Below are 24,158 nucleotides of genomic sequence, written 5' to 3' on the forward strand. Positions count from 1 at the left end.
TATCAGTTATGAAAATGTTTTACAAAATGATTTCACTTTGGCAAATTCTTTTTGGTTTACTTTGGGCTCATTGATGCAACAAGGTTGTGATCTTAATCCTAAGGTAATTTTTTTTGTTTTTGTTTTTTTTTCAGTTGGTATCATTGCTTAGAAATTTGTATCAGCTGTTCGTTAAAGACCAGCTGTTTTTCATGTAAAGTATCTCCATAATATTCTAACACCTGCGTGTTCGTGCTTAAATTGTTTACTAACCTAAAACCCTTTAGCATAAAAGGAAGTAGCTGAATTGACGTCATTGTTTTCATTGGGAAATCCTGTGTAAAGAAAAATCTTCAAAATAATGAAAACTTTAAAAGCTTCCTCTTCACTTCCAAAAAGCATTCTTAAAATAAATATTAGATCTAGGTTCGATTGGCATTTTGGTAACCCAACCCTTATTATCAACGTCTTAACAATCTTATCAGAAATAGAGGAGTAGAAGAAGTTGTTAGAAGAAGTCTGCTAAAAAAAAGAAGTTGTTGGACAGAACTCTTTGTAGATGACGACTGGAAATGCCTTCATAAACAGAACATCCTGAAATTTACTTCCCGGTGTGTGTGTATGTGTGCGTGTGAATTGGGCATAAATAAAATCCTGGAGATTCCAATTCTAAGGCTTATTTCTCCCTAAAAAGTTCTTGTAAAAATGTTAATTTGTTCCCATAGTTCATCTGTAAGGATGACAAGCTATGGTGAGGGGGGTGGTTGCTTCTTACTTTTTTAATTTACCAATTTACTTGCAAATCTTTACAAATTTTATTTAGTTTTCGTGATTTTAATTTAAAAATTTGTAATACTAAATAAAAATGCACTGTGATTTAAACCAAAATCTGGTATAAACACGCCACTAATACTGTACTGTACTTTAAAGGTACCATTTCCGGTTTGCCCCCCCCAAAAAAATGGCACTTCAGATGGAATCTATCCAGCCTCTCTTCCGGAAATTCTCTCAAATCAAATTTGTCGACGAGAAATATTTCTAAAAATAAAAATAAAAAAAAGCTGTAGATTTATATGTTTGTAATCACTCCAGGAAGTCTAAATGAAAGCGTAGAAGTCGGAAATAGGGTGCTTTCCACTAAGCGCTCACAACGATCTAAATATACCTTCAGCCGTTCCACTTGACGACCGCGGTCATAGTGGTCGTCGCGGCGAAAACGTCACTAATGACGTCATTATTTTCGCTCACGCGAAGCTCACAACGCCCCCCACCTTAAGAGCTGGGTCGAAGTGGGCGTTCAGTAATTTGGCGCAAAGAAAAGATGGCGACCGAAAAAATTATATCATCTAAATGAAAGTATTATCTCAAGTAAATAATTGAATGTGTTTCTCGAAAGTCTGCAAAAAAATAATAAAATGAAAAATTACTTATCCCTTTACTTAATAAATCACTGAATAACGACCAATTACACTTTGATAGTTAATAATACGTGGCCTAAGTTTTCGCTTTTCACCATTGCGATTTTGTGAAATTGCATTCCACTTTTCATCGGAAACAGATGTAGAACTTTCTAAAGCATTATTACGTTGCATTAATAAAAAATATCCTACTGTTGCCACAAAAGACATTTTAATTTTATTTAAACGTAAAATTTTATAAATACTTCACTAAAATGTAATATAAAAATTGAATTATATATAATATTTTTAATATAAGTCAACTTAACCAATAATTAATAAAGTTTATTATAACTGCTTATAAACGGGGTTAAAATTAAAAAACAACCTCTTCAAGCTTCTGTCTTATTTTCGAGGTCGCCATTTGTAATGTTTTTACGAACGGTTAAAACGCCCTATAGTCCATTCCACTTGGAGTTTTCGATTGTAACGTTCGCAAGCAAGTGGAACGGGCAAAACCGCGCGGTCGTGAACGTGATCGTTGTGAACGCTTAGTGGGACGCACCCATAGAAGTAGGAGGAAATAGCAGGAGGAAATATCTACTCATTAAAGTACTACTTCCGGGAAAAATTTTCCATTTTCACTTCACTTTTTCTTCGTAACCCCCTCTCCCCACCCAGATTAACTTCAAAATGGAAAATTTCCAGTGAAAACTCTAAACGGAAAAGCCTGCACCCTTAAAATAACCTTCTGTAAATGAAAATATGGACTTCAGTTTTCCAGGATTGTGGTTTATTAAATTTGTACTGTTACAATATAGTTTTCGCTGAATTCCTGTATTGAAAATTATTGTTTATTATATAGGATTGCTAAAGTAAGTTAAACATATATAATAAATTAATTAAACTGAATTGATTCGCTTATTATACTTTGGATGCATGAAAGATTGATGCTGTACATGAATTGAGTATTAGAACATACCATGAATACATTTCGATGTAAATAAAAGCAGTAGAATTATGTAATTAACTCTGCGTTAAATACGAAAGTTAACATACACATCCCCTGTGTATGGATTGGACTTGTTAGGCTAGCAGAGCATGTTGAATAAGAAATAGAGGCTTTGGTTGCTGCCACTACGGGGCGATTAATTGTAAATGTAGAGTTACTAATCACTCTATCGTTAAACGCGTACAAAGTTGGTAAAATGTCAAGTCTTGGTGCTACAAAAACGCGACTTCCTCTTTTATTTGTCAATATTCCCCAGGTTCTGGCTTAGTTTGTCCTTCCGGTCATGTGATTTCCTTCAAATCCAGAAATTTAATGACGCACTTATGAGGTGTGGCTATTAAATATCGAGACTATTGCTATAAAACATTTTATTTTAAATTTATACATATTTAGTTATTATCACCTTCAATATACAACCCTCCCCTATCCCTACAACGCTCCACAGCGAATTTACCATTGTTCAGAAACCGTGCTGGAAGTCTTTTTCTGTGAGCTCCTGCATGACGCGTGCCGCTTCTTCTTTCACAGCTTCAACGGACTGAAATCGTGTTCCTTTTAATGCAGACTTTGACTTTTGGGGAACAGTTCTAAAGTCACATGGGGCCAGGTCAGGCTAATAAGGCGGATGGCCTAAAATTGGGATGTTATAATTGGCTAGAAACGTCGTCTTGACAGACACAATGCAGTGTGAGTCGGCGTGTTGTCTTGATAGAGAACTCATGACAGGTTCTTCCACAAATCGGGTCGTTTTTTTCCTTACTCTTTCATGGAGTTGAGCAAGCACCTCACGGTAGTAATGTAATGTTGTTAAAGGGCGACCCAGGCGGTCATCATCTCCGATGCCTTCTCGGCCATCTTGGAAAACACTTGAACCACTCAAAAACTCAGCGCACGTGATAAATAATTCATCGCCATAAACTTCTTTTAATAAAAGATAAGTTTCTGTAGCGGTTTTACCAAGTTTTGATGTGAAATTTCACGACAATTCGTTGCTCTACTACACGTGTAGTATCATGTTTTCGGCAAAACGAAACTAACACCTCTTACACAAACGACGGTTCCGGTCAGACAGATTTCTCTACAAACACGTGAGGCGCAGCAATCGAAAGAGAAGGCTTTACGCTGCAAAGATGTCGGTCATTAGGACTTGGAGCATGCATAGTTCTTCTGTTGCAGCATCAGTCTCGTTATTTAATATAGCCATACCTCGTATTCCTCATTTACTTTATTAATCATATATAAACGTTGTGTGCCGCGACACAGTGGTTAAACATTACTGCCCTTGACAGACGTATACTTTAAAGGAATGATTTTTTCAAGTAAAAACCTTTAAAAAGACGCAAAAAGCCATTTAATTTAAGTTGAGTGAGATTTCCATCGCCATAAGTTAAGAAGGAAGTAAATAAAAAAAAAGACCGTTTAAAACGTCATCGACTTTTCTACCCAATCAAAGAAGAGACAAAAAAAATTATGTAGAAAAGTATTATTTATTGCACTTTGCACTTTGCACCCCGTAAAACCGCACTCTGCAAACAATTTGCATGCTTTATCTGGTATTGTGTACTTTCTGCTTATTTTTTGGTTCTCTTTACTTGCTTTGTTGATTGTTGATTGAAGTCTGCTTTGCACAAATCATTTGTAGTTTTAATTTTTAGTCCCGTATATTTTTTTACAATTATCTTACAAGATAAACACAAATTTTGATTTTTTGTTTTTACTCTGGTTGATTGATTTTAATAAATATTTTTTAAAAAGAAAAAGTAAATACTACAAAAAATTTTAGGCCACTTCAACACGAATCGTCGGCGGAATTTGGTGGTTTTTCACGTTAATCATCATCTCCTCTTATACAGCGAATCTAGCCGCATTTCTCACCGTTGAACGGATGATCACGCCGATAGAGAGTGCGGCCGACCTTTCAGAACAGACTGAAATCGCCTACGGTACACTGGAAGGTGGTTCAACGATGACATTTTTTAGGGTAAGCTTGGTTTTTATTTTCTAAAAGTTGATTTTATCAGCTGGATATATCGGTGTGGTTATTTTTTTTTTATTTTTTTGGAAGAGCTCAGGCATAGTAATGTTTAGCCTAAAAACAATAAATCTCTCGTCTGAATATTCACATGAATTCCTGATACAATAAAATTCTTGAGAGATGCGAACTTGCGCACTTTTTCAGACTCTGAATTTTTATAATATTAATACAGTACAACCTCGATTAACCGGACTGACCTCCGGCTATACCCAACCCGGAAATCCCGGTTAAACCGAATACACAGTAAAAGTAAAGTAAAGTAGTCGCCTATTTTTAACGTCCAACTACCAATTAGGTGTCGTGGACGGAAGCGACTAGCAAACATACTTTACTGTAAATTTCTCATATTAACCATTAAATAAAATCCAAGGCCTAGAGTAGGAATCGAACCCACTAAACCAACAATACACCTTAGCTTTGCGGGTCTAGTCTATAACCGCCTAACATACTTTACTATAAATTTCTCATATTAACCATTGGGAATATAGACTATTACCGCAATACATCTTAGCTTTGCGGGTCTAGCCTATAACCTCCTGACATACTTTACTATAAATTTCTCATATTAACAATTGGGAATATAGACTAGTACCACAATACATCTTAGCTTTGCGGGTCTAGCCTATAACCGCCTGACATACTTTACTATAAATTTCTCATATTAACCATTAAATAAAATCCAAGGCCTAAGATCGGGAATCGAACCCAGTAACAATACATATTAGCGAATTCACAGTATTACATAGTACATTTGTACCTATGAATGTACATATGTATATAAGTATGTATGTATTATACGGGTGCATTACAGTAAAGTGGTTTTCTTTTACCGGAAGGTAGAAATTTCTTCATTCTTGTGAGTTTTAGGCAGCAAATTTCTGTTACCTTAACATGTATATACAAATAGAACCGTGTACATTACACTGAATTGGGTACAGAAAAAGTATCAGAGAAGTATCTCCTACCACCTCTCCCATAAGTGTGTGCTTAATCGTAATTTTCTGAATTATCCAAATGAGCGTTGAGGACCACTCTGTGGACTTTAGCTTAAGGAAAATCGTTGGAACCATTTTTTGGGGGGGAAATTAGAAAAAGCTCTGAGGAAAAGTGCTAGATCCGGTTTAGAGATAAGTTATCTAGGATTAAGTTGTATCCCTTTGTAGGTACTCAATCGAAATAATTAATTTTAGCTTTGTGCAATGTCTCACATTTTTATTTAGGCACTCAGGAGGACTCATGGGACTCAAAGGGACCTCAAAATTCAGGGGAGTCTTCTGTGTGTTTACTCGAATTCGAAAATTTTAAAATGGTAAACGTTCTTTTCTCAGATAGTTGGGGAAGGTAATTATTCCCGTAAGCACGCGACAGGTATTAGTACCTAGGCTATATAGAGGAGTAGATGAACGTTCTCGGTTAAGCGCTTAGCACTTAGTTGTGGCAAATACGTTAAAAGAAAGGGATGGTTAGTTCTTCTCTACCTCTCAGTTATTAATCTGACGAACGCTACAAAATAAGAAGTACAGATAAAGAATAAAACAAAAACAATAATAATAATTTATGTAGCGGAACAAAGTGGACTCCCAAGAGGAAATGAAAATTGAAGAAGTTTTATCAAGACACGATAAACATGCATCTTTAATTTTAAGAACAGCGGTGTGCCGGGGTAATAAGCGGGAAGTGGATAACCAAACCACAAGAAAAATGACTTGAGTGTTAGTGCAGTAGTAGGAGTTGAGGAGGGAGGAGATCTTTAAAGGAAGGAAAATGGTTGTGAAAAGTCGAGAAGGGAAGAAAAGTCGAGAAAAGCGAGGTAGTCGAGTGGGAGCCCAGCTGTTTCCACGTAATGTTTTTTAGCTCCATCTTTCTCTTCCTGGCTTTTACTGTTTTATGTTTTCCCCTCCTTCACCGGTAGATCCAACTTCCTCCTTGATCCGACTTTTTGGGAGGGGGATTAAATGAAAATTATCATTTCCTTTGATAAAAGGGAGGTTTTTCTTTTTTATTGCAGTTATTTACTTTGTATTTTTTCCGGTTTTTCTGGTTTACTCTTTCATCTTAGTTTTCTGAAGATAAAACTTTTACAGCCTCTTGTTATTACAGGAAGTATTGAGGTCTCGTCAAAAAAATTTTAAAAGTGTATTATTCCCGGAAGTAGTCGTTCTGGGGAAAAATTGTGGTTTGTGTGTTAATTATTTCATAGAAAAATATAAATTTAGTTTTTTTTTTAAATAAATGATTCACCCCAGAGGTTTCCAAGGGACCAGAGACCTTGAATCTGATCCCAAACTCTAACATAGAGTTTACTCTGGTCTGGAAAATCTACCTCCCTTGGTAAATAGAAAGGTCCTGTAAAAACTGCATTGCCCAGGAAGAAATCCAGCCTGGAATCTGAGACATAGTAACATCCTTAACAAAAAAACATCTACAGTGCAATCTCGATTAACCCGGCCCTCGGTTAACCGGGATTCGGATTAACCGGGATCATGTTGAGTCATCATAAGAACGGCGCCTCAGATCGGCGCCGAAACAAAAGTTAATTTTCGGTGGCGACAGGAAAAATTTTTTGCCTTCCGATGTAACATAATCGCAGGCGTGACAGCAACTCTCTTATACCTGATTTTCTTGAAGGGTCATTATGTTCATGTAGGTATGTAAAACCCCAAAATATGGTGCAATTAGTACCGAATTTCTTGGGATTTACCACGGTCTTACAAAAGATCTTACAAAAGACATGGGATTTACGTGTCGTAAATGGTTCACTTTCAACTTCACGGTTATATGTAATATTTTTATGGAAAATTACCGGCATTATTTTATTATCTTCCCGGAGAATACTGTGTATTCGGTTTAACTGGGATTTCAGTTTTCCGGGGTTAAGTTTCCCTCAAATAAATATATTAACGCGGGAAATAACGCTAGCCAAAATGCAGCAGGCTGTGAATAGCACATTATATCATCTTAGATGCTTTATCGTTCGTAACCCACTTAAAAAATCACTTCTTGTACAATTTTTCAAATAAAATTAATAGGGCATTAGAGGGTAAAAAATAAAATGGAAAAAAAGGGTTTAGAACTTCGTCCTTCCGGTTAACGGAAACCTTTCTCGATTTAGACGAAAATCTCTGTATAACCTAGCGGTCGGAGTTGGCACTTCAAAGAAAAATGTGTACTTCCTGTAAAAACTGTGCAACGAAAATTTAGTACATTTCCATGACTCTCCTAAGAGCAAGAGAAAAAAAAAGTTGGGGCTCAACCTTCGTTGTGGCAAGTTTAGGTAAAACTACATCTGCAAGGATATAACGGTTGGTTTTTTTGGCGAATGAGGTCCCTTAGTCTGTGAACGGGTAGGAAGAGCCGGAAAGGTAGACACTTTCTGGGTACTATGTGGGTCACTAAGAGTACCATGGTTTTGCTGTGAAGATAAGGTCCGCGGAATGTTTGCTAGGGGTACTTACTAACTACGATGGGCTGTTTTTTTTTTTGTTTTTTTTAGTAGAGAAGGGTTTGAGATAGCGAGACCGTTGGACAATGCCCCAGTGGTGAGTTGGAGCTGAAAAGGAAACACCGTCGCCGAGTAGATTCTGGGTGTGTGGACGACGAACGAGGGCAGGAGGTTAGTACAGGGAGTCGTGGCGCCCCCGGGGGTAAAGGGCTGGTTTAAAGTGGTTAAGGGAAGTGTAACACTGTATATATACCAACTTCCTAACAAATCCTACACTAGATTAGATGCTTTGCTAGCCCTTCCGTGAATTATTACATTCGGCCATTTTAAACTATCCCCCCCCCCCACAGTATCATCACTTCCAGCCACATTCCAGACTGGAGAGATAATTAAATTTTCACATCCATTAAAACGCTGTAATTTTTAGAAACTACTAAGTTGTGGTTCATATTCAGTTTTCACACTTTTCTTTTTTTGGAAAATAGTGCCATTAATTTAACTAAAAGTAAGTCAGTAAGTACAGTGAAGTAACCTCCTATGTCTTCAGGTGGAACTTAATGTCCCAACTTCCAATTTTTCCTGGAAGTGTACGAAAGCACCTCATTAACATTTCTTCTAACAAATAAAAAAGTACCTAGACGCAGGATTTTCCCTTCCTTGAAGCTTCTTATAGCTCCCGATGATGGAAGTGTTGTCTGTAACGAGAGAAAACACTGTCTGGAGACAGGCAGTGCACTAATATAATAATAGTACTAATATAATTATAAGCTTTGCGGGTCTAGCCTCTAACCGCCTAACATACTTTACTGTTAATTTCTCATATTAACCATTGGGAATATAGACTAGTACCGCAATACATCTTAGCTTTGCGGGTCTAGCCTATAACCGCCTAACATACTTTACTGTTAATTTCTCATAACATATTAACCATTGGGAATATAGACTAGTACCGCAATACATCTTAGCTTTGCGGGTCTTGCCTATAACCGTTCGGCTACCGTGGCGCCTATAAAACCCTTTATAAATATTAATATAAACCCTTAATATGGTTAATAATGATGGGAAACGATTCCTCAGAAATCGGTAAATTTAAAATCGATTTATATGTTATCGTTGTTTTATCTAATGCCTAATTTTTCTTTTTTTTTCTTATCAATTCAGGACTCTAAAATTGGAATATATCAAAAAATGTGGCGATACATGGAGAATAAAAAGCCATCAGTGTTTGTACCCTCGTACGAAGACGGGATTAAAAGGGTGCTTGAAGGAAATTACGCTTTCCTAATGGAATCCACAATGCTGGACTATGCCGTACAAAGGGATTGTAATCTGACACAGATTGGTGGATTATTAGATTCAAAAGGATATGGTATTGCTACGCCTAAAGGTAAGTCCCATTTCTTGGCTTTCTTATTTATTTCTTTGATTTCTGTCCTTATTGAAGGGATTGGACTACTCTTCATTAACTGGAAGATTTATATCAACCTCTCCTAGCCTTGTATTCCCTGCATGCCCGTGATTTTTTTTTTTTTTTATCACAAAGTAAAAGGTACGTTACCAGTCTGGGAAAGCTTGCAGCCTCAATTTAGACCTGATGAAATGGTGGTTTAGAGGGAACCCGAAACTTTAGTCAAATTTTACGGGTAACCTTTTTTTATGTTAAAGAACACCGTGGAACAGTCTATTCTGCAAATGGTGTTTCCAGTAGGAAGCTTAAGGAGGCCAAGTCGAAATCTAAGACTAAGGAGACGTTAAAAAGGGTTATTTCTGGTACAAATTAATTTTAACAATTTTATTCTATCTCAATTCTTTTCCTCCCAGTAGTTTAACTAAAATATGGTCCAGCACGAACTTGAAGATAGCATAAGAAAAAGGAGTTTTACCGTTGGATGAACTAGCATGAATTTAAAATAATTATTAAATAAATAAAATAAATAAATAACTTTATTGCTTATAAGTTTACAACTTTTTGCAATGAGTTGGTTAAACATAAATAAACTTCAGTGTACTACATTAAATGAGCATAATGTAAAAAAATAATAATAATATAAACATAAACAAAAATAAATGATACATTTCACTAAAAATTATTGTTATTTCAATTTTTTTTTCCTTAAATTAATATACTCAACTGTGAATTTTACTTGAGCCCTAATATTACACCTGCTTTTTGCCGCTTTTCCAAAGCTTGAGTTACAAAATGGTATAAATTCTGTAACTCTAATTTAGAGTGGAAAGTCAAAAGGGAAACTATTTCCAATGTATATTTATTCAAATGCTGATACCTTAAGGGACTGTAGTAAGGGCACTCTATTAAGAAATGTTCTAACGTGTCAGATTTAAACAATGAACAGGTAAAACAGAGGTTTTCTGGCTTAAATTTAAATTTCCTCCCCATTATGAAAAAACTTGGAGATTTATTGCTAACAAGCCTTAACTGCACAAATAATCTTAAAACTGCAATGCTCATGTTAACATTAAGAAAGTGCTCCTCGATGCCTAAAGCACTTACTAACCTGTAGTGAAAGTTAAACCTGGAGTTCAGAACATTATTTACATCCTTACACAAAAGGTTATTCTGAAATGAAATTTTTAAATTGGTGAGGTTGTTCTTTAGAAGGACTGGATTTTGACTGTTCCAAATATCTATGGCACCGATGCTGTACAACATATTTTTTAAACGTGAACACCAATTGTAAGGAATATTTGTATTATTATTTTCCTGAACTAATTTTAAATAACAGATTTTCTGAATTTGATTATTAGGTAATGATAACAGTTTGTGCCAGAATTTAATCATTCTATTGAATATATAACATTTTAGGTGATAACTATTTACTTCTAAGCGGATGTAACTATTTGGGGTATTGGAAGATAAATGTAGCAAGTATTTGAAAAATCTTAATTGTACTCTTTCTAATATATCCGAGTAATCAGCAGCCCAATTTTCGGAGGAATACAGTAGGGTCGGCAATATTAGTGACTTAAAGAGTTGAACTTTAGAGTTCCAACCATCAGATTTATAGCGAGATAATATGTTCATTACTCTAGGAATAACCACCTCGCTTTTATTCACAAAATAATCGCAAGCTTTTCTAAATTTTCCCGATGAAGACAGTGGCACACCTAAATAATTAAAAGACTTTACTAAATAATTAAAAGAGGGTCCGATATGTTCACGTACACATTTATATTGATGTCCTAAATGGACGGATCTTTAAAATAATTATTAAATTTAACGCCATTATAATCTGTGCTTTTCTTAAAAGAGGAAAAGAATCAATTACAATTTTTTTTAAAAAATATAAAAGTTTTGGCCTATTTTAGGAAACGGATTGGTTGCCAAGAAAAAAAAGTCGTGGTAACCATATTAGCGTTTGTAGCAAAACTAGCAGCTTGTGATGAAATTCTCCAGCAGTCGGCCCTCAGCTTGTTGTAAACTGGGTTTGATCTTTTCTGGCTTCCTTCCAGTTTTCTACTTTGCTGGCCGTGAGGGGGGGGCGCCATTCTGGTTCAAAGTTTTCTGGCCTGGAGTTGCCCTTTCCCAAACCTGATTCCCAGAAACTAACTGCCCTTCCATTACTGACTTACAAGAGTATCCCAGCCACCCACTTTGCTTGCATCTTTCCAACACATCTCACTTCTTTTTTTATTTCTATTTTTTATAGCGTTGTAACAAATTTAATTTGTTGATAAACAAATAAAAAAAAATGTTACGTGCTTGGCTCGCTTGTCAGCGTGTAGAAAACTTTCCTATTCTTTGCTTATCTTAACTTTAAAACAAAAAAAAAATTTAAAAAGTTTGTTTAATTAACTGTTTAAATAACTTCTCTTTTTTTGCAAAAAAAAAAAAAAACAACTTTTTAATTAAGACCTATGAAGATAATTTCATGATTAGGTTGGTTAACGTGATGGTTATTTTCCCCTTTATTTTATTACTTTTAGGTTCACCATGGCGTGACAAGATTTCATTGGCCATTTTGGAACTTCAAGAGAAAGGCGTCATACAGATACTATATGATAAATGGTGGAAGAATACTGGTGATGTTTGCAGTCGTGATGATAAGAATAAAGAGTCTAAAGCGAATGCACTCGGCGTAGAAAACATAGGTAACATTTTTTTCATAACGGGTGCGTTCCACTAAGCGACCACAACGACCACGCTCACGACCGCGATTTTGTCCGTTCCACTTGTTTGCGAGCGTTGCGATCGAAAACCCAAGTGTAATGGGACTGTGGGCGTTTTAACCGTTCATGTAAACATTACATATGGCGGCCTCGAAAATAAGTCAGAAGCTTGAAGAGGTTGTTTTTTAATTTTAACCCCGTTTATAAGCAGTTATAATAAACTTTATTAATTATTGGTAAAGTTGACTTATATTTAAAGAATATATAGGATAGTTCAATTTTTTATATTACATTTTAGTGGAGTAGTTATAAAATTTGCGATTAAATAAAATTAAAATGTCTTTTGTGGCAACAGTTGGATATTTATTAATAATGCTTTAGAAAGTTCTTTATCTAGTTCCGATGAAGAGTGGAATGTAATTTTACAAAATCGCAATGATAAAAAGCGAAAACTTAGGCCACGTATTATTAGCTATCAGTGTAATTGATCTTTATTCAGATGAAGAATTTAAAAGTTATTTCAGGTAAATGATTATGTGTTATTCAGTGATTTAGTATGTAAAGGGATAAGTAATTATTTATTTATTTATTTTTTGTAGACTTTCGAGAAACACATTCTATTATTTACGTGAAGTAATACTTTCATTTACATGAGATAATTTTTTCGGTCGCCATATTTTGTTTCAAAAATTGCGCCATATTTTTGAACGCCCACTTCGATCCAGCTCTATAGATGGGGCGTTGTGGGCTTCGCGTGAGCGAAAATAGTGACGTCATTAGTGACGTTTTCGCCACGACCACAACGACCGCGGTCGCCAAGTGGAACGCCTGTAGGTATGTTTTGGTCGTTGTGGTCGCTTAGTGGAACGCACCCAACATGTTGTGTAGGTTAAGGTTATACAAGTTAAGAAGGCTATAACTCCAAATTATACATCAGTAAAACTTATCGCGATCTCATTCTAATATCATAATAACCTAGCAATCAAATATAAGTAATAAAGAAATGTTGAAAAGATGCATCACATCAGGAAAACACCTATAATTTTTTAGGAGATAATGAAATTTCCAAACAAGCACGGCGACTGAAAGATTCATAGTAGGTTCTTTCAGCTCTCAGTTTTTAAGTAAATAATAAAAACCAGAGTTCCTTTAAAGTATCAATTAAATTTTTACTGACTTAATATGTCCCAATTCTCACTTTACTTACATTAGATTATTATTTTTAAAAAAACATTAGTCCCTATACACGAGTATAGTATAAACTCATAATCTCATAAACCAATTCATCGATTCACTTTATATTTTACTTGTACATAGGGACTGATGTTCTCTACAAATTTTCTTTTAAGATCTGATGAATTAGAAGTGAGAAATCGGGACTTGAATTTTGGACATCTTTAAAAACTAGGAAAATTTTAGCTATAAATATCTCATAAACTAATTCATCTATTCAGTTTTTACTGTACTCGTACATCGTGACTGATGTTCTCTACAAATGGTTGAATTTTCTTTAAGAGCTGATGAATTGGAAGTGAGATATCGGGACTTGAATTTTGGGAAAAGTTTTAGTTTCAATAATTTCTTGCTGCTTTTCTCCAGTTCTGCATCTCAACAGAAAAGAAAGTTATTAAGCAGCAACCTTATAAATTTCACTTAATATTACCAATTCATTGTTTCTGTTGCTTTATCATTCTAATACAGTATTTATTTTTTTCAGGCGGGGTGTTCGTAGTCTTACTATGCGGTCTTGCGCTAGCCATATTAGTAGCCATTTTAGAGTTCTGCTGGAATTCAAAGAAAAATGCCCAAACTGATCGTGTAAGTAATAGTATCATTTTGTTTTTCAGAATTTAATAATCTTTAAGGTTTTTTTTAATCTAATCCTTTTAAAGTTGATACATGCCTTCTTAGTTCCAAGGTGTATTATGCGTATAGGTTATACTGTGTTGAGGTTATATTCTGGTGATTGCAGTCTGTATCTAGCTGCTACCAGTTCGAGATCTCAGTAGAGTGTAACCTCCACTCAGTATGTTCTTTTGTTTTGATACATATGTACGAGAAGTTGAATCAGTGCTGAACGATATGGCGATGCATAATAACGTTTTTTTTTGTTTTAAGACCTACGCCCAATAAAGGTGAGTCCACAAAATGGTTTTACAGTTTGATAGGGTCCACGATTTACCTACTTGCCCATCGATTTACTGAATGATATACCAACTTTAATTTTGTTTTATATTTTCTTAATTAAGAACTTAGATTAAAGCCCTTTCGAATTACAATTACTATTCACTTTGTATTATGCGAAAGCTTCATTTTCGTATTCTTTGTCCTTTTACCAAGTGTCTGCAAAGAGATTGAGTGCCGCCCACGTTTATTCAGTGTTCCTTTATTTCATAGGTTCAAAAAACTATTTTTTTGACCTAACGCCTCGGAAGATAGATTTAGTTTCAAATTTGCGTTCCTTACAAAATAAGAGAGAAGTGAAAGCAAAGTACTCGTAACTTCTATAAAAAATAGAATAAAACCTTTCGTACTTAAAAAATTAACGAATACCTGAACAGATCATTACAGTGTGCCATTAAAGTATGCAATAGAATCAAAAGTATTTTCGTTAAATGATAGAAAATTCAATAGTTGGTTGCTATTAAGCCTTAAGTGGTCAAATATTGTCCGTTTAAATCGATTGTAGAATTCTGGGCTTCCAATTCTTAGAAAACAAAGTCGATTGTTTTACAAGCTTATTTAAAGAAGATACAACTTCTTTTGAGGATTTTTGTTGATCAGTGCTCTAGATTTATAATTGTAACAATCACTGATGCGTTGATTGTTGTTGCGGTACGGGTTCATGTTTAGAATGTTTGAACGATATGCAGAGACTTGACTGAAACATTGATCATTTACTCGGGCCGTGGTGTTCAAATTAATAAAATAAAATAATAATTTTAAGCACTCAAATACTTCGATTTTATTAATCTTCTATTTTCCAGCAATCATTATGTTCTGAAATGGCTGAAGAATTAAGATTTGCAATACGATGCCATGGTTCTAGGCAAAGGCCGGCTCTGAAACGAAATTGTACCAGATGTTCCCCGGGTACCACGTACGTCCCGTCGGCACTGGAAATACAACATATCAATGGAGTTAGTAGTTTTTATTCTTTTCTATTCTAATAATAGTTTTTTTGTTTTGTTTGAGGATTATTTAATGGGCCAATTGTGGTTTTAAAGTGTAGAAAAAACAGTTGGAAATATTTCAATTAAAATGTATATACGTAAAAACATGATACTCTCCTCTTTGATTCTCTTAAGGCTGGAAACATAGTGGAGCGGCGATGATAGCGAAGAGCAAAGCGGCGAAATCAAACACAAGTAAACAAATGGGACCGCGCATAGTGGCGAGAAAGCAAAGATAGAGCAACGCTCTATAGAGAGTGGAGCAAAGCGTTATGACATGTTTGATTTCTTCGCTCTAATCGCGCTCAATTTGTAAAGGTTATTTTTCAAAGGTTATGGATATTGATACATTTATTGGTTTAGTTTGTTTAAAGAAACCTCTGTGGGGCCATAGTATTTGTGAAGCTACAATAGTTTTTAATAATTAATAGTTTAAATTAATTAACAATTAGTAGTTAATGGAGAATTCAGGTAATTTTTGCTACATTTAATTTGGTTCTCAATCCCTTAATGCTAACTTTCATCTAAATACTAGGCAAAATTAAATTACATTTTCACGTCCTACTACTTCTGATCAGGACGAATTCTCCAATCCTTCTTCTGTTGCGTCGTACTACTCCAGTTTTTCAGATGAACAACATTAATTTACGACAAATCATGGTGTAGTGATTTAATAAAATTATTGTGTTTTTTTAATTGACTAATTTCTTTTTATCTGTATATATTTCTATTTTATTTCTATTTTCTTATCTTAAAGTAACTGCTAGGATTAATGGGGTTACACAGATTTGTATTTAGTAAATAACCTACATAGTTAATTTTTCTATATTATGCCTAACTCATGTTATGAGCTGTATTACTCAAAAACAATAAAATTTGATTTTGATTAATGGGGTTACACTGGGCTAGTATGTAATCAAATGTTGATATAGACATTCGAAAATACGCATGAAACTTGCCAGGATGCTCCCGAAGTTGTTGGTACAAGTGATGAAATTCACCAAGTTCATTTCTAGACCTATTTATGTCATGTACACTGCAGCTCCTACTACTAAGCTGCTGCAAATACCAAAGTTTCAACGAAGAATTTTCATATAAAAATAGTTCCTCCATCTTGTATCGTCGAAAGGAGAAACGCGTCTAAACTCGTCACTATGTGCATGCGAATCTTTGCTCGCTGCTCGTCGCTCTCTTTGATTTGAAGCAGCTATCATCGCCGCTTTGCTCGCCGCGCCACTATGTTTCCAGCCTAAGAAATCTTAGGTTTTGTTCCTTTGTTCTATTCCTCTGACAAGAGCCTTCTGGCAGCCTAATATCACTTGGTTCTTCGGGTGTTAAAGTCGATACTATCAATGGTAATACCATCATTATAGGCCCATCTAACGTTCACGTGTTGTTAATAATTAAGCAGTCAAATTTGCATTAACAAAGTAATTATTCTGTAAAGTTTTTGTCCTTATACTAAAAACTTTAACTACAACTAGTGACTGCCACTAGTTAATAACAAAATAAGTGTGGGTTCGATAAATAATAATAAAACTCGCTAACTTATTAGTAGTAACCTGATTTATTAATACATTAACATTTACTAGCAACTAACGCTATTCTTTACAGTTACCATTTACAACAGTTTACTGTTACTTACTCACTACGTAAATACACCACAAAACTGTTCCACGACTGACAACTGGTCCACACTAGACTCAACCGCACTGACGAAACTCTACTCACTAACTGGCTAACTCTGAAACACTCCGCAACACTGACTCTCTCAAAACTGACTGACCCAAACTGCGACTCACTGCAACTGACTGGCTGCCACCCCAAACTGCGACTCTCCCACTCCAACTCCGACTGTCTCACTCCCCCCCCTGCGACTCACTGGCTGAGGAAAACACACACTGCCCTCACCCCAACTGGGGGCCGCTCCCTTGGCTTTTACACAGTGGTGGACCGTTATAGGCTTCGGTTACTAAACTCCCTGAACAATATAGCCTTTCTCCTCAGGCTCAGGTCAACTTCGTTACAATACTGTATGTAAAAAGAGCATTGTATTGGGTTGGTGCAAAAATAATGCAGGTTTTTGAACTTTCATCTTTTGTTTACTTCTGCTTGCCAAGTAAACAAAGATAATCCTCCAGTCTAGGTAATGGATTATAAACAATGTTTATTAATGTTGTTTTTCCTCAAATATCAGTTTAGTTTGTGTTCCATTTTGTATGAGTTAAGACCTCCGATATTCACCATGTCAAAACAAGATTTTCGTCAAATTTATTTTTACGAGTTCAAACTTGGTCGAAGTGCGGCTCAAACTGCGCGTAACATCAATGTTGTTTGGGGTGAAGGAAGCATCAGTGAATGTACAGTGCAGCGATGGTTCCAAAAATTTCGTGTTGGAGATTTTGATCTCGAAGACAAGGAAGGTCGCGGTAGGCCCTCTGTTGTTGATCACGACCATCTTAGGGCATTGGTGGAAGATAACCCTCGCAAAACCACTCGGGACTTTGCGAGAGAAGTTAGTGTTGACCACTCAACAGTCGTTCGCCATCTCGAACAAATTGGTAAAGTTAAAAAGCTCGACACGTGGGTACCTCACGAATTGACCCAGAGCCAAAAACATCGGCGTTTTGAAATTTGCAATTCTCTTCTGTTGCGCTACCAAAATGAACCATTTCTTAATCGAATCGTGACATGTGATGAAAAATGGATCCAATACGACAACAGGAGACGGTCAGGCCAGTGGCTGGACAAGGATGAAGCACCAAAACATTTCGCGAAACCAAGCCTGCACCCAAAAAAAGTAATGGTGACAGTGTGGTGGTCTACTGCAGGTGTTATTCATTACAGCTTCCTAAATACTGGCGAAACAATCACGGCTGAAACATATTGTCAAGAAATTGACAAAATGCATAGGAAATTGCGAAATCTTTGTCCAGCATTGGTGAATCGGAAAGGACCAATTCTTCTTCACGATAACGCCAGGCCACATATCGCAATCCCAACTCTCAGGAAACTTCAGGAATTGAAATATGAAACACTTCCGCACCCTCCATACTCCCCCGATCTCTCGCCGACGGACTTCCACTTATTTAGACATTTGGACAACTTCTTAAGAGGAAAAAATCTTAGGGACCAAAGTGAAACCGAAAATGCCTTCCGCGAGTTTATTGAGAGTTTAAATAAAGATTTTTTAGAAACTGGAATAAGAATGCTTCTGACACGTTGGCAACTAAGTGTTGATAATGATGGAACATATTTTGAATAAATAATCTTAGTTTTATACAAATTATAATAAATTTTTTTTTTGGCATATAAAAACCTGCATATTTTTGCACCAACCCAATATATGTAAACATTTGTGCGGGCAACTTAGAAACCTACCTGAAATTTTAAATTTGAAACTCCTTAATTGAACATTAATTCTGGTTTTCATCTCTCTCACTTTCAGGAAACCGGTATCCTACCATTGATGGAAATGAAGAAACCCTCTTTGCCCTATGATACGGACACCTAGTGAACGCTAGAGGACTCAGTGCCTTGTATGATGATGAACAAGAGCGCCGAGTCCGCTTTAGGAACAGCAGCCAGACTCTATTGGCCCCAAGAGCAAGTCCAGCCGCCGTGTCTAGATCTGGCGCAACATTGTTCCACCTATCAAGAGACGTATACTTAACACAGGCCTAGCTGCAGGTAACCGCAAGAGAAAAGTAAAGTAATTTATATAAAGATCTAAAAAGTAAAAAAAAAACAATAAAAATGAACACTAACTATTTACTAACAACGTAATGTATAAAATATATATTTTTCTACCAAAAACAAAATTGGAAAATTCGAAGAGAAAGGCTTTTAAAGGAGAAAAACTGTTATTAATGATAGTGAACAGCTTGTTTATTAGACAATAGTGTGTTTATTTAGTGCCAGTAAGCCTGTGTCAATTAAATGTGTCGATGTTTCTTAATTTCTTTACTAAAAAACTAATTTAAACAAAAAGTGAAAGATAATATAAATAAATTGAACTATGAACATTGAATTAATTCTAGCGTGGAATTGTTTAAAAAAAAAATTTTAATTTCTAGAAACAAGTGAATATTTTATGTCTTTGTAAATATAACGAAAATGACTTTACAAGATAATATTTCTATTTACAAGTGTTCAAATATTTACAAAGGGAAAAAATTAATAAATTTTAAAACAACTAAACAAAAAGACTATTGTGATTGTAGATATATTTACAATATAATAAACAAATGTTTTTAAATACATAATGATACTATAATATATATGTACATTCATAAATAAGTGTTATAATATAAATCATTTTTTATTTTACTAAGAATAAATTTATCGATTCAAAAAGAGTATAAAAAAAATGCAGAAATTTATACAAAATAAAATTGCTGATGGAGTCGTCGAAATGTTTGTAGAATAATGATTGCTTTTAATTATTTTTTCTGTTTGTTTTACTTACTAGGTGAACGGGAAGTTATTGCTGCAATTGTTTAAAATTTTCGAGTTTCCACAGGAAGTACTCGTTTTGAGATCCTCTGAATCCAAAAAAAAAAAAAAAGTTTTTAGAAAATGGTTGTGGCAATTTCCTGTGCGTTGTGCGAACTAAATGTAATAAAACCCTAAAAATCGCAGGAAGTTGAAACTTTATAATCTGATTGGGTCCAACAAGGGAAAACCTTAAAATACTTCATCCGGAAGTACAACTTTACGAAATGGATTTTTGTTTTTTGCTTTTTTTTTTTTCAAAACCGGATCCAAACGATTTCCAATAAGCTTTGAACAAACACACATTGTGCTTAAGCTGGTAAACGTTTCTTCATTTTAAAACATTTTCCTCACGATTAAAACGTTTCTATGAGAGGGGAAAAGTTGGTAGGCTTTCCTCTACAGGCCGATTTGTGTATTATTTACGGTTTTGGTTCCTATCAAAATAAAGTGCCTCTCTTGTCTCTTTATTATTTCCGGCTCGTTGTTTAGCGTATACTCCCTTGTTCAGCTTCCGGAAACAAGACTACTTCGCAGCATTCAGACCTACTAAAAGATTAGCTTTTTTCGCAAATCCAAAATCGACCAAAACTTATTAATTGGAGCTACTCCTTTCACAATTGTCTTTCTCTTGGTTGTAGTATAATATTGGCTAGAGAATCTTCTTCTTCTTCAAGAGTCTTGGCCTCCTCAAGACATGCCTGCCAGGCGTCTCTTTCCTATGCAGCCGCCCTAACATAGATGCAGCATCCTTTGCCACACTATCCTCCCAGCGCAGCTTAGGGTCTGCCTATCCTTCTGCATGTTTCCTTCCAGCACTTTCTTAGGAATCTCATCTTCACTCATCCTAGCTACGTGTCCTGCCCATCGCAGCAGTCGACCAAGCTTTATTACTTTTACTATATCAGGATCCGTGAAGAGAGTGTTGTTACAATTCCTGGTTTTTCCTACTTCTCCAATTCGGTCCAAACGCGTGTAGGACCATAGAGTTCTACGGAGTACCTTCCGTTCAAAAAGCGAAAGGGCTCTCGTTCATCTGCCTTGGTCATCGCATTGGCTAGAGAATGATCCTCTCTATTTGTGTCCTCTAAACAACCTTCTTCATGAAAAGTTTCTTTGATTCTTACAAAATAAAAATAATCAGTACAAAATTTAAAAAAATAAAAAACTTTGTAGCCTATTTCAGGAAAATCCCTCGAGATAAATACCAAAACGGCAAACCACCAAAATTTATTGTCTGGGAAACTCTGGTAACTTTTTAATGAAGTATAAAATTGAGACTTACTAAGATTGCTTATTTTTTTTAGTTAAGGTTTTACAAGTCGATGATACTTAATAACTTCTCTATTCCAAACTTTGCCTTGTAAATGTGATGATTATATGAAGCCTAATGGATACTTAGTTTTTGAGATGGGTGTTTAGTCTGCAATCTTGCTACCCAAATTAGGCTTATGGTAGGAGAGGGGATCTTCGGCCATCCGTAATGGTTTATTTTGTGTCCAATATACCTGACAGTTGTTCCTAGACCATGCTTTTGTATGGTCCAGTAGAACGCCTGCGGTAGGACATCTTAAATTCTATTAGATTCGTTGCAATAGTCCGAGAGCAGAGTTTTCCCTAAATGGGGGGGAGGTCGGCACTAAAAATATTTCTGTTCCTTGGGAACTGGACCCCGCCAACAACTGGAAAACATTTTTCTACATTCAGAGGATCTACAGACTGTAGGAATTCTGTAATTACTGTTGCTCTTAGAAAATTAAAAAAATTTTGGTCAGATTAGCGCAGCATATCTGGGAGTTAAATAATATTATTTCATTTTAAGTATTTTTTATTTTAAATGGTGTTGTTTTTGTATTTTGTAGCAAATCTGAACAAAATTCTCAAAATATACGGAAGTAAAGGCCTAAATTTTTGTATTTTGTTTTGGTAATGATTTTTTTGTATTGCTTGATTACTAGACCATAAATAATAACTGTAAAATTGAATGTAATATACTGACAGTAATTGTAAAAAAAAGAAGTAATTGCTATATCACAGCCAATGTGTAGATATTTAATAATTATTGTAAATTAATTTGGTATTTGATAATGAAAATGAAAGAGTGGCCTTTCAATGACAAGGCTATTTTTTATATTTAGTTTTTTTTAAAGTCATTAAAATTTTTTATTTCTCACATTCCAAACGTTGTTCAGGTTAAGAGGTTTCAGAAAGAGAAGGTTCTTTTCTTCTTAATAGCAATGTTGTTTCTTTCTTCCAAGTTTGAAGTTTTTTTTTTTAATTAACTAAATAAGGGAGTGAGGTTCTTCTGTACAAGAATGTAACAAGAATGCGATTCTCTCGAGAGTGTGCTGCAATGAGCATGCGTGTAACTAGAGAGGAATTTCTCCGGTAATCTCCTAAAGCTTTCTTATGTGAATCTGAAAGTACAACGAACCCATGTTTAAATACAGTTAACCCTTGATGAAACGGGGATTCCACAATAGATTCTTGTTAACTCTTTAAAGCTGTATTTATCTTTATAATTATCATTCGTCAATAGGTAGGGAAATGCTATCCAATTTCCTTCCGGATGAAGATCCTGGAACCACTTACAAATCATAACTCCGAATAAATCGAGCAACAAATCTCAGCTCATCCACCTGAATCTATTCCGACAAGGATCCCTATACCTTACCTTCTTACACCTTAAATAATCCTTCTTAAGACGAGTGCTCGCTCCTCCGTCTGATAAACTCTACAGAAGGAGGGAGCAGAAATGTGTTCTATTTTGTAGAGGTGACTTTTTAAAAAAGAAAACGTCCTGTGTTGGGCTCAAACCATGGGTAACTGAGATAAGTTCTTGAAAGAACGGATAGCACCTCACAATCGACTGTGGACGGTTACCCGAATCAACAATTTGGACTGAGCTCATCTAGAACCAAATATTAATTGCTGAACCAATTTCTCACTCCATTCTGATCTAGCTAAGGCTCTCTTCGTGTTGTTCCTCCTTGCTTTGTAAGGCGTCTCTTGTCCCCAAAAGCGAGTTTTTGTAAAACATTTATCTAGCTCCCAGCATCGGGTGGGGGGGGGGGCATCACAGCATATTTGTGCCTCTTAGCTTATATATTTCTTATAGATAAACGGATAACGTGTGTTGGCAACCTAAAATGCTGATTTCTGTCCTAGTAGGTCTGACAGGATTCTGTACTCTTCAGCATGATTAGGGTGTGACGTGATTAGTTCAAGATCTTGTCGGTGGAGGAGTTTTGGCTGTTTCGATTTGTTCGGTGGCCGCAAGGAACCCCCACACTTAGACCAACATCCCCCTCTTGGTGGTCTCTTCCCCTACCCACTTCTGCATCATTGATCGTCCAATAAACGGTTTCTCATATATTTGATGGTAAAGCTTTTTAAGTGATTCTACTATAGCAAATAAAAAAAAAATGCTTGGTCTTCAGAAGTTGGTTTACCCCAACAAAGTTTATTACATCATCTTTATATGAGGCATCCTTTACCTCGGCAAGACCACGCTTATTGTCCCACTTAAATTTTTTTTCTAACATGCTTTCATTGTCAAGATTTTTAACGTCATCTCCACAAAATGAGAAAGAAATTCCCCAAAAGCGCTTACCGATCCCCTCTTATTTGAATGAACTCGTCAAATTGTAAAAAAATCTTTGGAAAAAAGATTATTTTCTTAAATGGCTGGGGGCCATTCTTTTGTTTGATTATGGATGCGTTTTGTAACAAAAAGAAAAAGAAAATCGTAAGTGCCTATAAATAATAACAATTTATTTAATAATTAGTTTTAAAATGAACAAAAAAAATACATGTTTTTCCTACATTTTAGGATTAAGATAAACGTGAAACGAAATGAAAAATATTAAATGTATGAATGTGTGTTTTACTATTTAGCAGAGCGAAAATTAATAAAGTAACAAAACTTTTTTTTACTTACATATATAAATAAATAAATAAATATATAATTATTGTTATTCCAATTGTATGTATGTGTATTGTAATATTATATGTATAGAACAAAAATTTCTATTTTGTAAATAATTTAAAGAACAAAAAAAAAAAAAGAACTATTCTCTTTTGTTCCGAATTTGTTTTATCTCTTGTTCTGTTAAATTTAATTATGGTCTGGAAACAAAATTGATAAAGAGGATGAATAAGGTTGATTGTTATTGGTACAGAAGAGTGAAAATTGCTTAACAAAAGCGTAATGAATTCAATGTTGATAAGATTTCATGATATCGTGATTATTTTTAATCAATTATATATAGTTTAGTGTATTTTATATAATTTTTTTAGCTTCAAATATTTTTTATTGTTTTAGTTCAAAAAAAATTAAATGTTTTTAAGAAAGTTTTGAGTTCTTTTTTTGAAAATAAAATTTTTTACATCAGCTGTTTTGATTTTCACTTATTCTTTGTAAGATTAGTTATTTTAAAGGGGTGCGTCCCACTAAGCGACCACAACGATCAAAACATACCTTTCAGGCGTTCCACTT

At 35.1% G+C, this 24,158-nt stretch overlaps 1 protein-coding gene across 4 annotated transcripts in view; it reads left to right on the plus strand.

The window, feature by feature from the left end:
- LOC141454934 (glutamate receptor ionotropic, kainate 2) overlaps positions 1-24,053 on the plus strand; it is a 491,708-nt gene extending 467,655 nt beyond the window's left edge. For 3 of the 4 annotated variants that reach the window (XM_074129638.1, XM_074129641.1, XM_074129639.1), the window contains 6 exons: positions 4,172-4,369; positions 9,027-9,252; positions 11,811-11,975; positions 13,711-13,811; positions 14,981-15,133; positions 18,615-24,053. In XM_074129638.1, coding sequence (XP_073985739.1) covers positions 4,172-4,369; positions 9,027-9,252; positions 11,811-11,975; positions 13,711-13,811; positions 14,981-15,133; positions 18,615-18,680 — 909 coding nt within the window. In that variant the 3' untranslated portion in view covers positions 18,681-24,053. The remainder of the gene's footprint in view (positions 1-4,171; positions 4,370-9,026; positions 9,253-11,810; positions 11,976-13,710; positions 13,812-14,980; positions 15,134-18,614) is intronic. The other variant, XM_074129640.1, reaches the window with a different exon arrangement.
- The last annotated feature ends 105 nt before the right edge of the window (positions 24,054-24,158 follow it).

The sequence above is a fragment of the Rhodnius prolixus genome, unplaced genomic scaffold (assembly GCF_049639745.1).
Source record: "Rhodnius prolixus isolate KJV_2025 unplaced genomic scaffold, Rpr scaffold_15, whole genome shotgun sequence".
In the NCBI taxonomy this organism is placed as follows: Eukaryota; Metazoa; Arthropoda; class Insecta; order Hemiptera; family Reduviidae; genus Rhodnius; species Rhodnius prolixus.